Source organism: Xyrauchen texanus, chromosome 29 (assembly GCF_025860055.1).
Source record: "Xyrauchen texanus isolate HMW12.3.18 chromosome 29, RBS_HiC_50CHRs, whole genome shotgun sequence".
Classification (NCBI taxonomy): domain Eukaryota; kingdom Metazoa; phylum Chordata; class Actinopteri; order Cypriniformes; family Catostomidae; genus Xyrauchen; species Xyrauchen texanus.
The window spans coordinates 11,725,908-11,741,724 of record NC_068304.1 but is presented as its reverse complement, the minus strand read 5'-3'; the positions used below and the strand labels follow the sequence as shown (position 1 = coordinate 11,741,724).

General features: G+C 37.1%; 1 protein-coding gene across 1 annotated transcript; it reads right to left on the bottom strand.

Moving 5' to 3' along the window:
* Positions 1-1,487: 1,487 nt before the first annotated feature.
* Positions 1,488-11,924, bottom strand: LOC127622963 (alpha-soluble NSF attachment protein-like). Its single transcript, XM_052097170.1, has 11 exons — positions 11,755-11,924; positions 9,955-10,034; positions 9,659-9,775; positions 9,419-9,465; positions 7,858-7,935; positions 7,667-7,722; positions 7,241-7,325; positions 4,674-4,778; positions 4,503-4,571; positions 3,765-3,815; positions 1,488-3,355 (listed from the first exon to the last, which is right to left on the bottom strand). The coding sequence occupies exons 1-11, from the start codon at positions 11,850-11,852 to the stop codon at positions 3,254-3,256; spliced, it is 888 nt and encodes a 295-aa protein (XP_051953130.1). The 5' UTR covers positions 11,853-11,924; the 3' UTR covers positions 1,488-3,253.
* Positions 11,925-15,817: the final 3,893 nt, after the last annotated feature.

Below are 15,817 nucleotides of genomic sequence, written 5' to 3'. Positions count from 1 at the left end.
AGGCCAGGAACACACTAACGACCCTGCATCAGTGTGGAGTGGCAGGAAACAACGTACGAATTACAGGACTCCTGCCACCAACACTGTGGTGGACCAACAACTGGCTTATGACCTGAATGTGTTCTACTGTAGATTTGAAAGTCCCAATCTCACACCCCACACCTGCTCTGACCTTCACTTCACTTCACTTCACTTCACTTCACTTCACAGAAGAGTTAGATCCTGTGCTAACCAGCTGGCCCCCATCTTCACTCAGATCTTCAATAGATCACTGGAGCAGTGTGAAGTCCCATGCAGCTTCAAACGCTCAATCATCATCCCTGTCCTAAAGAAACCAAAAATCACAGGACTTAATGACTACAGACCCGTCGCCCTGACGTCTGTGGTCATGAAGTGATTTGAGAGACTGGTGTTGGCCCACCTGAAGGACATCACTGGACCCTTTCTACATCCCCTTCAATTTGCTTATCGAGCAAACAGGTCTGTGGATGATGCAGTCAACATGGGATTGAACCATATCCTCCAACACCTGGACAGACTGGGGATATATGCAAGGATCCTTTTTGTGGACTTAAGTTCGGCTTTCAACACCATCATCCCAGTTATTCTCTGGACCAAGTCAAACCAACTCTCTGTTCCCAGGTCTGTACGTATGTCAGTGGATCACCAGCTTTCTGATGGATAAGCTGCAGCTAGTGAGACAGGGGAAATTCACTTCTAGCACCTGTACAATCATCACAGCTGCCCCACAGGGATGTGTGCTCTCCCCACCACACCAATGACTGCATCACCAAGGACCCCTCTGTCAAGGTCCTGAAGTTTGCAGATGACGCCACTGTCATCGGCCTCATCCGAGATGATGAGTCTGCATACAGAAGGGAGGTTATACAGCTGGCTGTCTCATGCAGTCAAAACAACCTGGAGCTGAACACGCTCAAAACGGTGGAGATGATTGTGGACTTTAGGAGGAACACCCCAAAAACATCTGGTTGACACTTCTGAGCACCAGAACCATCAGGCACAGGAGGTTTTTTCCCTCAGGCTATCCATCTCATAAACAGCTAAAGCTGCCCCATTGAGCAACAATTATGTGTAATTCACAGTCTAGTCTTTTTATATTTATCCAACATACCATACCTCTTCTGCCATTACATTCCCTTGCACTTTCTGACATAACAGATTTGTATTTAGATTTGCACTACTTGTGTGTGTGTGTGTGTGTGTGTGTGTGTGTGTGTGTGTGTGTGTGTGTATATATATATTCAGATAATCATTGATAAGACAATACAAAAAGTGGCTTTAGAATACAATGTATTGTTTACTACCATATTATTGAACATAAGCCAATCAATGGCAAACAGTTCACAGCAATACATTTCACAAGTGAATTTGTCAATCAGTTGGAGATTTATTATGAGGGCTTGTTTAAGGATCCGTCAATTTAGCGTCTCGGGTGCATTGCGTCATAACACAGTGACCTGAAATTTCAGGTCACTGTGTTAAGTTAAATATAGTTTAATACTGAACACATCTTGAGATCCCTTAGTGCAAATTTGCGCTCCAAGTGTTTTGAACGTATTATTTTATATATATATATATATATATATTAGTCTTATTGTCTATTCTATTAATACTTCATTTTCTATTACATTTTTATTTATTCAATTTGAATTATTATCCATGTCTCGTTGCTGTATTGTATTGTTGTGTACTGGAAGTTTCTGTCACCAAGACAAATTCCTTGTATGTGTAAGTATACCTGGCAATAAAGCGGATTATAATGTCTTCTGAAGTGATATAATAGGTATGGGTGAGAAACATATTAATATTATCTTATTTTTTTTAATATCATTCTCCACTTTCAGTCAGCTTTTTTGGTTTTAATCTAACCGCATTTTTCATGCATATCGCCAACTTCTGGGCAAAAAGTTATTAGTAAAAAAATAAAAGACAAATACAGTACCTATTTCTCACCCACACCTATCATATCACTTTTGAAGACATGGATTACTCAGACCACTGGAGTAATATGGATTACTTTAATGCTGCCTTTGTGCTTTTTGGAGATTCCAAGTTTTGGTACCCCTTCACTTGTTGTATGGACCTACAGAGCTGAGATATTCTTCTAAACATAATTTGTGTTTGGCAGAATAAAGAAAGTCATACACATCTGAGATGGCATAAGGGTGAATAAATGATGAGAGAACTTTCATTTTAAGGTGAACTGCCCCTTTAACAACAAATGTCAAAATATTTCAAAGATCATAAAGTATATACTTTAATAAGAAACTAAATCACTCTAATAAGCCTAGAGTAGTTCAGAATTGAATTTCAAAGAGGACCATGCATTCATAGCAAGACATAATTAATAATTAAGAAAGAATTAAAAGCATTTGATAACCCAATCATGAGAAATGTTCAAAAGGTGAAGCATCATTTCAACAAGGTATGGACTGAATCATCCTTTTACTCACTTTTTCTATCATTATTTCAAAATAATGTAAAAAAAAAAATTTTACAATAGAGTTTCAAATATTTTCCCCAAGGTTAGTCTATGCAGGAAACAGCAAAATATGCTAGGTGATATTTCTGATAATAATAAAAATATATGCCTTTACTATAGTGCATGATAGAATGAACAAAGGCTTTTGTGCACACTGCACAACAATACAGATGCTCTGTTTCAGAAGAGCAAAAGGCACTGGCTCCTCTTCTGAAGCCTGGTGTGCACAGCACCTCATATTACTACTGGTTGCTGCTTTCAGTCCCCATCCAATGCTCCATCAAATCCCATTTTCAACAACCAGCCTTTCTTCATTGAGTATTCTTTGAGGTCTGGAAGTATAACCCTGTCCATGACTGAGCAGCATGCCGTATCATGTTTGTGTGTGTGTGAGAGAGAGGTCTGAGATGAAACACAGAATTTAAAGGGATAGTTCACCCAAAAATGTAAATGCTGTCAAGATTAAATCATCCTTATTTAGATCATTTTAATAGTGACCAAGTTTAAGACTCTCCCTAACATCTACTTTTGTGTTCTGTGGATAAAATAAACTAAAAAGGAACTGAATGATTACAAAATTTTCATTTTTGGGTGAACTATCCCTTTAAGACACCGAGCTGGTGGTAAAATAGAGAATACGATGGTGATAGTTGACCATCATTCTGAAGTCACGGAGGGTCATAGTGTTTAAGGCACAAGGGAGAGTGAGCGTAATGGATAGGAGCTGGGCCACAGGAGAGGAAGTAGGTCTTAGCGAAGGTCACTTTCTTCATCTTGTATGGTTTTCTTGATACGCAGCAGCATGGTGGTGAGCCACTGATCCAGACGAGAGATGGTGTCATATTCTTTCACCTGAATTACGAAGAGCAAGAGCAAGCGTGAGAGAGAGAGAGAGAGAGAGAAACTGATGTAGAAAGGGTGTGCAAAACACTTTCTTATGCCTACAAAGCCTGCATTGTTCAGATAATCGTTTTTAATATTTTTTTTGATAATCTTTTTCTGTTTACTACCCTACAAATGGAAAATGCAGAAACTTCACATTTGTCTAAATTGACTTAAGACCAGAATAGGGTCTCTTAAATTATGATGTGTCGTATAACAGACGGGTTCGGCTCAACTATGCTCAAATTCAGAGAAAATGGGAGTGTGAAAAATGTGATAATAAACATTTGCCTGGACAATGAAAAAGCTTTGGAGTGGATGATGCATTTAGATCAGAAAAAAAGGTTGAAGAGTGGACATGATAAATAGTGGCTCTTACAGCTTCAGTGTATGTGTCCACATTCTGTTCTTCAAAGGCCTCTAAAAGTTTCTGATAAAAGAGAACATTAAGTACATAATTAATCAGTGATCTTTTGCAATGCTTCACCATTTGCGTCTGTTCCCCAACACAAGAGTCAAAAGCTTTACAAAGAAATGAAAAATTCACATATAACTACAAAAAAAGAGACATAAAAACAAGAACCTTTATACAATTATTTGTGCTCAGTATCATAAAGGTGTCATTAAGTTTTCAGCTGACTGCAAAGTTATTTTTGAGAGTAATTTGCCAGAGGCGGTTCTAGGGTAGGTGGATATTCCGAACTTAACCCAGAATTCTGTGGAATTTTGGCATATAATACACTCATCAGTAAGGAGTCATTTAAATAAAGCAAATCTTTAAATATTCCTGGAACTAAATCTAAAAGGTCCTCCGTACTTATATCTCAGAAGTTGTTTTTTTCCCCTCTAGAAAGCAGATGCCATTGAGTGTGTGGGTAACGAACTGACTCGAAATGTGGTATTACAGATACTGTATATAGACACACGTATATAGTACTTAACGTAACAATATATTTATATTTTATTATCTCAATAGCAATTCACTGGTACTTTTGACATTCCTGCAAAAAATATCTGTGGCTATACTAAAATAATTTGGAGTTTAAGATCCGGCAGCCCACCCCTAGTGCCGCCCATGTGCTAAACTGAAGAAACATGAACTGAGAGCCAAACATACCTTCACTAATTTGCATTCACGTGAATCTGAAAAAGCTGGAAACATTTCCTCATATTTCTGGAGGGCAAGCTGCAGAGGGAGATTACAAGACAAGGAATATGAAAGGGAACTCATAAAGACACAGCTGTAAGTTAGTTGGAAGGAAGGAATTGTGGGCAGGGTGTTTTATACCTTAGCATTAAGCATGTCCACACAGAAGTGGCATAGAGCTGCCTTAAAGAAATAGTCCTTTGCACTGTATTTCAGCAAATTACTGTCCATTGCATGTGTTGCAACCTAAAAAAAACAACATCACATATATAGAGAATTGCTGAACAGCGTTTTGCTATTTTGTAATCTGCATTTTACCGTAAGCATAAGGAAACAAATATATACAAAGAAAGATACATTTTGCATCAGACTAAAGAGTTGAACAAATGATCTGTTTTTTATTTTTATTTAAATAAATTGTCCTCTTAAGTTTAAACAGAGGTGGGTAGAGTAGCCCAAAACTGTACTCAAGTAAAAATACAGTTAATTAATAAAATTATTACTCTAGTAAAAGTTATGTGGGGTTTTTTTTAGCTTTAAAATGTTGGCACCCATTCACTTGCATTGTATGGACCAAAAGAGCTGAGAAATTCTTCTAATAAACTTCATTTGAGTTCAACAGATGAAAGAAAGTCATACACAACTGGGATGGCACAAGGGTGAGTAAATAAGGAGAATTAAATTTTTGGGGGGAACTTTTCCTTTAAGGGCTTTTGTCAGATCTAGATGAATTTGTCAATAAGAAAAGAGGTTTGGAAACTTTTCTAGTAATTATTACGGTGAAAAAGTGAGCGCGATCGGGCAAGAGAGAGAGACGCCAGTTTACTACTACTTTCACTCCTGCAATGTTTTATTTCATACTGAATGTCTAAATTACTTTTGACAAATTATTACTTGATTAAAATAACAACATATAAAGAGACAAAACATACAGATACATTTTAAAATGAATATTTTTATATTTATACAGAATTTTGCCATTAAGTTCTTTATTTACTGGGTGATGTAATTTTAACTCAGGAGACTGCACAGAGTGGAAATTATAATTCTGTGGATGATTTAAATATTTGGTTATAACATGTACTGTAGGTTACGATAATTTTGTTGGATGAGGGCGCTATGCACCGAGAATTGGAGTTTAAACATAATAAATAACAAATAAAATAAATGTACATTTGATAAATTGTGTTTACACTTTATTTTAACATTATATATATATATATATATATATATATATATATATATATATATATATATATATAACAAATGACAAGCAGAATGAAGATGTATTGTATTAATATATTATTTGAGAAAAATAACGTAACAATTCAAGTATTTTAAAAGTTAATTTGTGACGTTGTTTCTGCAACAGCCCCAGAGCTCCGAAACTCGAATTCACTCTCATTTCGGTCACTCACTGCTGAGATATAGTGCAAACTGCCCTTCAATATATAGGAAACAGTGAATGAGTGAACAATTTCGGACACACCCACTCTCTTCGTCATACGATTGCCTCGCACCCGCACATCCAGCGGTGCACGTGCTGAAATTCTGTCTGTCCATGCTCCAGTTGCAATCACGCAAACGGCAGAGCAAAAGGCATTTACACTTAACTTGGATATTTCCATAGATTCATCAGTTAATCAGCCTGAAGAACCTGCGATAATTGCTAGTACACCCGAGACAGCGTGCGTGTACTATACCTATATACTATATCATTGGCATACAGTTCACAGCAATCCATCTCACAAGTGAATTTGAGGGCTTGTTTAAGGACCAATCAATGTACACCTGCGTCAGACAGATGCTTGTGTAGCGTCTCGGGTGCGTTGCGTCATAAGCATAAAATGTTTAGGTCACTGTGTTAAGTTAAATATAGTTTAATACTTAGAACACATCTTGAGATCCCTTAGTTCGGATATGCGCTGCATCAAGTGTTTTGAACACAAGAACGTAATGCATGTTTGTGTTGTTCTGCTGCTGAATGTTGTTTTCTTCACTGTATAAACTGTGCATTGCACACACTGCTGAAGTTTCACTTACTGCCCTCTGGAGTAAACAGGTAGTACTACAAAGATGCATTTTTCAGGAATCTTGTTATGGTCCGGGGGAAGTGCGATTAATTGTGTAAATTTTATTGAATAACACTGAATTAACGTGTTAAATCGACAGCCTAATATATATATATATATATATATATATATATACATACAGACTCATACACCAACCTTTTCTGTCTATAGTTATAGCCATTGTAATGCAACGCAGGTCAACCTTGTAATCTGGTAAATTCCTGATTTTAGCACACTAGAATCATATTAACAAATACAATTTGTATGTGGCTAAACTTTTAAAACAGTGTGCATTTCAATGTTTATGGCCTGTCCCCATTCACTTCCATTGTAAGTGCCTTGATTTCCTTTTAAAAAAAAAAAAAAAAAAAAAACGCAAAACGCAAATGAGGGAGACTAAATACATTTTGTGGTAATCAACATTATGACACAAATGCTGTTCATTGAGCTGAACTTGAATTGAACCCAGAATATCCCTTTAATTTACATAACTGAAACCTACAAATGTTAACTATATATTTGTAAATAGAGGCTAAATATGAATGAGCACTGAATGAACATTTCTGGTTAAATATTTCTGTAGCCCTTTTGCAGACAACTCCTATAGTTAAGAAAACCCTTAGTGACAGCTTCTACCTGTTCATAGATCTCAATTGCTTTGGGGTACTGCTCCAGCTGAGCTGCATACGTGGCAACTTTGAGAAGACACTTGTTGGCTGAACTATGGCACGAGAGACAGAAGGAATGGATTATCAACCCTTTCACAAAGAGAGAGTATGACTGATACAATTACAGTCTTGAGCATGTCAATCACAGTTTGTCAAAATCCACCTACAGGTCCCTTCACCCCAATACATTTATTGGCAATATAAGATGGTGGGCAAAGGTTTGCCTTCAACAAACATGCTTTCTATGCATCATATCCTGATATGAATTGAAATCAGTAAACTGGAGTAAATGAGAATTTATAAGTTACCCATTTAATACTATCCTATATAACATAATTTACAAAAGATTTACATTGAGCAATAAGAGTGAAACTAACTGTACCGATTCCCTTACCTGGTGGACTCCTCGCCTTTATAATAGTCTGCTGCCTGTTCATAGTGAGCGATGGCCTACAAAAAAATAATTAAAAAGTACAATAATTACATCCCATCAACATATAAGATGATTACATATTACCAGTACTCACTTTAGTTAAGAAAATGTATTTAAAAAAATTTACAATGTGACAAAACAGATATCTGGACCTTGTCAATGTCAACCAGTTCGCTCTCGTATATCTCGGCAATGGTGACATGGTGTTTTGCTGCAATTGTAAATCGACCCTACAACACAAGACATACACATGAAAAAAAAGTGTCATATATGCTGGATAATCATCTGTTCATTCTAGACCAGAACAATTATCAGGGTTAATATAAAATGTTTTACAAACCAGGGATCGTTCATTAAAATTGCAAATAACTTATCATTAAAAAATGACTTCAGTCTCGGTTTGTTCCTTACAAATGGCTACTGTATAGCTTTAGAGGACTTTTAATATAGCGCATGAGTTGAACTTTTGCATTAATGTTCTTATTGAGACTTGACAGCCCTAATTACTACTCACTTTTGTTCAATGAGAGGAACAAACAGCCAGGACATTCTGCTAGCTAGATGATGACAGAATTGCATTTTTAGGTTTGGAAAACTGAAAACTTTTTCACCCTCATGTCATTCCAAACCTGTATAACCTTCTTATTTTCAATAGAACACAAACAGAGATGTCAGACAGAATGTCAGGGACTCACAGCCTCAGTCGCCAATCACATTCATTGTAAGGAAAAAAGAGCAACATGAACATTTTTTAAAATTTCTCCTTGTGTTCTGTGGAAAGAAAGGATGTCATATGGGTTCTGAAATAACATGAGGGTGAGTAAATTACTATAACCGTCATGTTTGGCTGCACAAACCGTTAAAAGATGGTAAATGTATGGTATTTGCACGCTGACTCAAAGTGTGCAGTAAAAACATATGCATTGTATTACAGCGCCCTCTGGAGGTGCCTTGAGAAACTTGCAATCTGTCTTTTTAATGATTGGATATTAAAGGAATAGTTCACCCAAAAATGAAAATTCACTCATCACTTACCCTGCATGACTTTCTTCTGCTGAACACAAATTAAGATTTTTAGAAGAATAGTTTGGTTCTGTAGGTCTTCACAATGCAAGTGAATGGGTGGCAAAAATGTGAAGCTCCAAAATCCACATAAGTGGATAAGTGCACATAAAATTACTCCAGACAACTCTGGTGGTTAAATCCAAATATTCTGAAGTGATTTTATAGGTGTGGGTTAGAAACAGATATATATTTAAGTCCTTTTTCCTCCTCCAATAAATTCTTTATGATAAAAAAAAATGAATTAAATATTGTTGTTTCTTACCCACACCTATCATTTGAAGTCATAGATTTAACCACTGGAGTCATATGGATTACTTTTATGCTGCCTTTATGTGGATTTTGGAGCTTCAAAATTTTGGCACCCATTCAACTGCATTGTACTGACCTACAGTGATTAAATATTCTTCTAAAAATCTTCATTTGTGTTCTGCAGAAGAAAGAAAGTCATACATATCTGGGATGGCAGGAGCGTGAGTAAATGAGAGAATTTTCATTTTGGGGTGAACTATTCCTTTAACCATGAATTTCCCATTTTCCTTTATTTTCACTACATAATTTGCTTAAGGGGTGAAGGACACTTATTTTGCACCAAACAACTGTATTTAAAACATCAATCCCTGTGCTTCACAGCTGTCGAAAAAATCTCACCATGTCTGTATAGATCTCAATGGCCCGGTTCAGGCAGTTTATGGCCTCTGCGGAGGGAATGAGAGTCAATTGACTTAAAGGTGAATGACCCTTGACAGTTTTCCACTGAATTCTTTGAAAGTACATAGACAGCAAGATAATCATTCACTCCAATTAAAAGAAGGCTTTTCTGGCCCATAAAAACTTTTTAATAGCAGATGGATGATGATGAGAGAGATGAAGGTTTTTACGAATAAATACCCAGGGGATCTGATTTTCTAAAGGCATTGCCGGCATCAATGAAGTTTGTGGCTGCGTCATGTTTACTCTGCATCTGCAGGTGTAGAAGAGCTGCCTGGGAGAAGGAATTACCTGCAGCTAACATGCAAAAAATCAAAATATTAAACAGACACATCCTTCATGTAAGCTTTAACAGGACTCCTCTCTCTTGTTTACAATCCAAAGCATTTTAAAGAACAAGGACAGATTGACAGAAGTAACATGGAGATTTGTTAATATGCTGTTTATACTGAATGTATGATATTTTATGTCTTTACCACTCCAGTTTTTGGCCATCTTGAACATGTTTGCTGCTCTTCCATACATGTCACAGGCATCCTCCAACTTTGAAGAGCCCCTGGTAAAATATCAAAATGCGGATCTCATTCTATAACACTTCGGAGCTCAACCACAATATATACTATAACAATATAAGAAACATTATATGGATGACTAGTCAAACATCAAAAAGTGAACTAATATTAAAAGGCAATTTGTGTTTTTAATCCTCATTTTCTAGAATAAATCTTAGTAAAATCAATAATAGTAATTTGGAAATTAATTTGAATTTGAAATTATTTATATATATGTTTTTTGAGCCAGGGTCAGAAATTAAGACAAAAATGCACCAGAAATTAAAAATGTGGGGGCAGAGGGCCTTGATAACTCAGCGAGTAAAGACACTGACTACCACCCCTGGAGTCATGAGTTTGAATCCAGGGTGTGCTGAGTGACTCCAGTCAGGTCTCCTAAGCAACCAAATTTGCCTGGTTGCTAGGGAGGGTAGAGTCACATGGGGTAACCTCCTCGTGGTTGCTATAATGTGTTTTGCTCTCGGTGGGGCGCGTGGCGAGTTGATCGTGGATGCCAAGGAAAATAGCGTGAAGCCTCCACATGCGCTACGTCTCCGCGGTAACACGCTCAACAAGCCACGTGATAAGATGCACGATTTCACTGTCTCAGACACGGAGGCAACTGAAATTCATCCTCCGTCACCCGGATTTAGGTGAGTCACTACACCAGCACGAGGACTTAGAGCGCATTGGGAATTGGCATTCCAAATTGGCGAGAAAAATGGGGCAAAATAAATGCCCTCATTAATATTACTTTTTTTATTTATATCTGTAACATTTCATATAGTTCTTAATATTCTATGCTGACCCCCAGTTATAAATATTATGGCATAATTATTAGTTATTGGTTTTATTTCTTGAGGTAAGAGGTAAAATATTCTCAATCTTTAGATTTTTAATATTGAATTAATTTAATGTATTTGGCATAAAAGCATGAGACATTAAATAGTTAGAAAAAACATTATGCCCTCATTAAGATAAAAAAAATGCCACTGAAAATCTAATTCACAGGGCAAATATTGCCCCTTAATGTTGTCCACTACATATATTATGAAAGGTTTAATTCTAAGGTTTAACACACAGTATTGAAACAAATTTGGTCAATTTGACCCCAACAAGAACACAGTGTAGAAATATGCAGTAAAATGTAGCTAATTAATGTACTACTGCTACAGTGTGTGCACCAATGAGAGAATCATGTGACAATTCATTGTGTTTATTCAGGGTTTATACCTGTGGTGAAACATGTTATTGAGTTAAAATCAGATATCATACAGTGAAAGCACGCTGTACGAATCTGACACTTCAACTGTAATGTTTCTTGAGTTATTAAAAGTGGCCTGTGGCCTCTAACACGCTTGATGTCGCTTATGACTCAAGTGGATGTCAGCTGACTACAGTCAAACCCTTCTGTTATTACACACGGTCTTCTAATACTATATTTCATAAAAGCATTACGCTAGATTACAAGCCTAGATATCAAACTTTTAAAACGGTAACATTTATACTGACACATCTGCTGAACTTAAATATATAAATACAATTATCCATAACTCGTAAAAACGTAAAGACATTTTCAGTGTGTTCATACTTCACATCATATCAATCTCATGTGGCAGAAAACAAGTGTTTTAACTGCTTTTACTCTGATTGTGACTTATATAAACTTCACATTTGACGGCTAAATGTGTGTTTATCCCGGCTGAAAATAGACGTAAAACATACCCAAACAGAGAGCCAAAGAACGACTGCGAGGATTTGACTTTCTTCTCGGCCTCTGCCATGAGAGCCATAGCCTCCTTTTCTTTACTGGAGTTATCCATGATGTTTGTTTACGGTTCAACTGCAGCAGCAGACTCTGGAATCCAGCCACATCAACACATCTCGACGGAAACTCTCAACATGGCCGGATGCGGCTTCATTTCAAACTAAAAGTCTTTAGGCTTGTTCAAGGAGGACTAAACAGATAAATATAAAACTTTAAAGAAAAAGGTTCTCATGGGACAATTATGACAATCAAAACAATCATGTATAGCCATATTATTAGGGCCCAAGCCTTGAAAAGGCAAGGCCCTATTGTTTTCGTTAGGATTATTATTATTATTATTCTTACGACTATTGGGGCACTTTTGGGGCTCTTAACGTGCTCAAAAACTCTTGAAACTTTGCACACGGGTCAGAACCCGCGGCCATTAGGGCCGGGCTGAAGCTGGTACCCGGGCGTGGCAGGGGGGGCTCGACAGCGCCCCCTGGAACAGGGTCCGAAAACTTGGTCCATAAATCAAACACGCTTGCATGTAATAATATGAAACTCGGTACACATATAGATCTCATCGTTTCATATATCCTTCATACTTTTACTTTTTACCCCAGCCCAACAGGAAATCATCGTTCTTTGGAAAACGCATGCAATGGAATGTGAAATACTCCTGCTAGAGAATTCCACCAATTGCCACGAAACTCGGTCAGCATGAAGTCAAGACATTGAGGATGAAAAATTGACAGCGGATTTTTGATATCTCGAACGGTTTGGCCGTGGCGAGGAAACGAAATTATGGCGCGAAAAGTGAAACAGGAAGTGTGTTATAACTTCTGCATACATTAACTGATCTCGATGAAACTTAAGCAGTGTGATCGCTGGAAGAGGCCGATCGCATGGATGTGACTATTGTGAGTCAAAGTTATAGCGCCACCAACTGGCAGAAGGAAGTGTGTCACTTTCAAAATGCTTTGAAATCACCCTCTTATTTTTACCCGATTTACTTAAAACTTTATGTGTATAATGTAAACACACGGCAGATGTAGACGTGTGAAAGGATTATTGATATCTTAAATACTGTTGTCGTGGCAGCGCTTCAAATTTGAATATTATTTTTTGATGCGTGGTGCAGGGGCTCAGTAGCGCCACCTTTTGACAAAATTGGGGTATTGGTTTTATACTTCGACCTAGAGTCACAAAACTCAGGAATTATATTGTTCTCATCGAGCCGGACAACTGTCTAATTTACAGTCATTAGCTCAGACCAACAGAAAGTCTGATATTTTGGTTTGAATGTGGAACACATTGCAAATGAAACTTTGAAGCTCCAAAAACCTCATAAAGGTAGCATATAAAGGGAGCAAATAGCAAGGAAGTGTGTTATAACTTCTGCATACATTAACTGATCTCGATGAAACTTCAGCAGTGTGTCACATGGATGTGACTACTGTGAGTCAAAGTTATAGCGCCACCAACTGGCAGAAGGAAGTGGGTCACTTTCAAAATGCTTTGAAATCACCCTCTTATGTCAAGTGAACAAACAGTTGATAAAGAAATCGGGTATCAATATATTGAATTATGAATTATTGCAGTGATCAACTGTGATGTCCGGTTAAGATGAAAATAAACCGGCTGCGCCGTCTCTGTCTAAGCCATTATCTTTCTGAAACACGTCACAAAAACTTACAGAAACGGATAACACAAACATGATGTTGGAAATATACACTTATCAGAATAGTTATATTAAACTTTAGTCTATTTCAGTTAAAGCCATTTAAGTTATAAAGCTGTCTCATGTAATTTCTCCTTTAATTCTATAATATAACCACTAGGTGGAGTTCTAAGCCTATTTTCTGTATTCTCGTTGTTTTAACGTATGAAGAAGATTTACATGTTGTTGAGAACGCAGTAAAGTGTGACGCATATTTCGTTCTGTGAGTTTTATGAGTACTCCGAGTTTTTCTTAAAACCAACACATGAAACATGTCTAAAGAAAGTAGGGATGGGCTGATCGATGCGAACGTATCAAAACTTCCGAGAATGATGTTGATTTAGGGTTGTACAACACGCGATCCGCGAGGCGAGATTATTTTTGCTCACATCTTCACGAAGGTTTGCCTGTTTGAACATTCAAGCGATTTTACACTATTCAACTCAACAAATGTGAAAACAACTCAAATACATGTTTGCGAGCAGATTGTGTGACACAGCGAGCCGCGTCGTGTATAACGCACGCACTCCGATGAGACTTCGCTTTCGCTGCTGCTTGCGTCTGAACGGACATACAAAAAAATGTAAAAATAGGCTACATGATATATTGGGGAGTCTGTTATGTCTCAAGTGAACAAACAGTTGAGAAAGAAATCTGGTATAATTATATTAAATTCTGGCATTATTCCAGATGACGTCCTGCTATATTTTTCTCTCGAAACAGCGGAAACAACTTAAACAAAATACTGCGTTATTTTTGCACATACAGATACATTTAATACATCATCACAAACTATGAAAGTCGTACTTTTATTTGTGTACACTTAAAATAACAACAAAACCTTGTGCTTTTGTAAAATAAAGAAAATAAACAGGGTGCTCAGTCTCTGTCTTCGCGATAATCTTTCTGAAACACGTCACAAAATTAAAGTGGACAAAATCAACCATTCACGCAGTCTGTATTTTATCATCTCACAATGAATACAGATGCAACAAGCACGGCACAAAACGAAAATAATGATACTTCTCAGTTCTCAAAAGATTAAACTGAACTGTGCCTTGAATATCGTAACATGCGATAAAACCCTCTTAAAGAGACAGTAACAATTTAGCCTTCGCCCTGAACATAGACATCCCAAGTCATTGAAAAGTACAAATGGTATTATTTTAAAGGGGTCATGACATGAGAAACCAAATTTGCCTTGATCTTTTGGTATATAAGAGGTCTTTGTATCATTAAAACGTCCTGCAAGTTTAATATTTTAAGACGTCCTCCCCATTCTAAACGAATCATTTATTTAATCAAGCTCAAAATACAGCTCGTTCTGGATTCATGGTTAGAAGTGACGTAACAGCGTTTGCATATGACCGCCTCCAGCACAAGATAACTACGCTTTAAGCGCTAAGACAACTACGCTCATTTCAGTATCGCCGTCGCCTCACAAGTGTTCAGTCGATGGACAGCGAGCTCTGACAGAGACTACTTGTGCACAGGAAAATTACGATGCCACACAGATGTGCTGTTCCTGGCTGTGGTCAAACAAAACCTCTGAATAAGCTGCCGAAAGATCCAGACGTCAGGGAAAAATGGATGCAGTTTATTTTTTGCGGACGTCCCAGTCACGGCAGTGTTAACTTAAGCGTTTGTTCTGTACATTTTAAGGATGACTGTTTTGAGAACAAATCTCAATATGATGCTGGCTTTGCCAGAAAACTGTTGCTCAAAGATAAGTCCGTGCCGACTATTCTGGGAACAACGACGACGCTAAACTGTAAGTAATCTATTTTAAACTACTTTTTAAAGCGCAATTTCATTCATTATGAATAATCACAGTGTTTTTACTTAGTTTACTTGCATATTGTTCTGGCTGGAGGCGTCAATAATTGATACATAGGCACTGACGTTAGCCAATCATAACAGTGGGCGCTAACACTGAAGTCTTAAATGGAAAACGCCCCCAAAACAGACTGTTTGAATAAGAGGATGAGAAACAGGGTGGGAAAAGGTCATAAATCACTAGATTTTAAAAGTTTTTCTTAAAAAAAAAATATATTAATACTATAATTGCACCTAAGGGAACATAATAATACAATAAAAAACCCATGTCATGACCCCTTTAAGTTTTTCTATTTCTCTCTTACGCTGTAAAATGCCACGTTTTTGAATGGCATGTAAAATGTAAAAATAATCACTCAATCTCCATTTTTTTCTCTGATTTGTTGCTATTTTAATGATTTAAAAATCAAAGCACTGACCATTTAAAGTGTGAGCTTGTACATTTTGAAATAGTTATAAACAGTCACAGCAATGCAGTGTTA

Bases quoted from the DNA above. Each gene is read 5' to 3' on its own strand.
- LOC127622963 (XM_052097170.1), bottom strand. From the start codon at position 11,852: ATGGATAACTCCAGTAAAGAAAAGGAGGCTATGGCTCTCATGGCAGAG. The intron at 7,326-7,666 runs GTAAGGGAATCG...CTCGTGCCATAG, and splicing joins AAAGGCGAGGAGTCCACCAG to TTCAGCCAACAAGTGTCTTC. The intron at 4,572-4,673 runs GTATAAAACACC...CTCCCTCTGCAG, and splicing joins TGGACATGCTTAATGCTAAG to CTTGCCCTCCAGAAATATGA.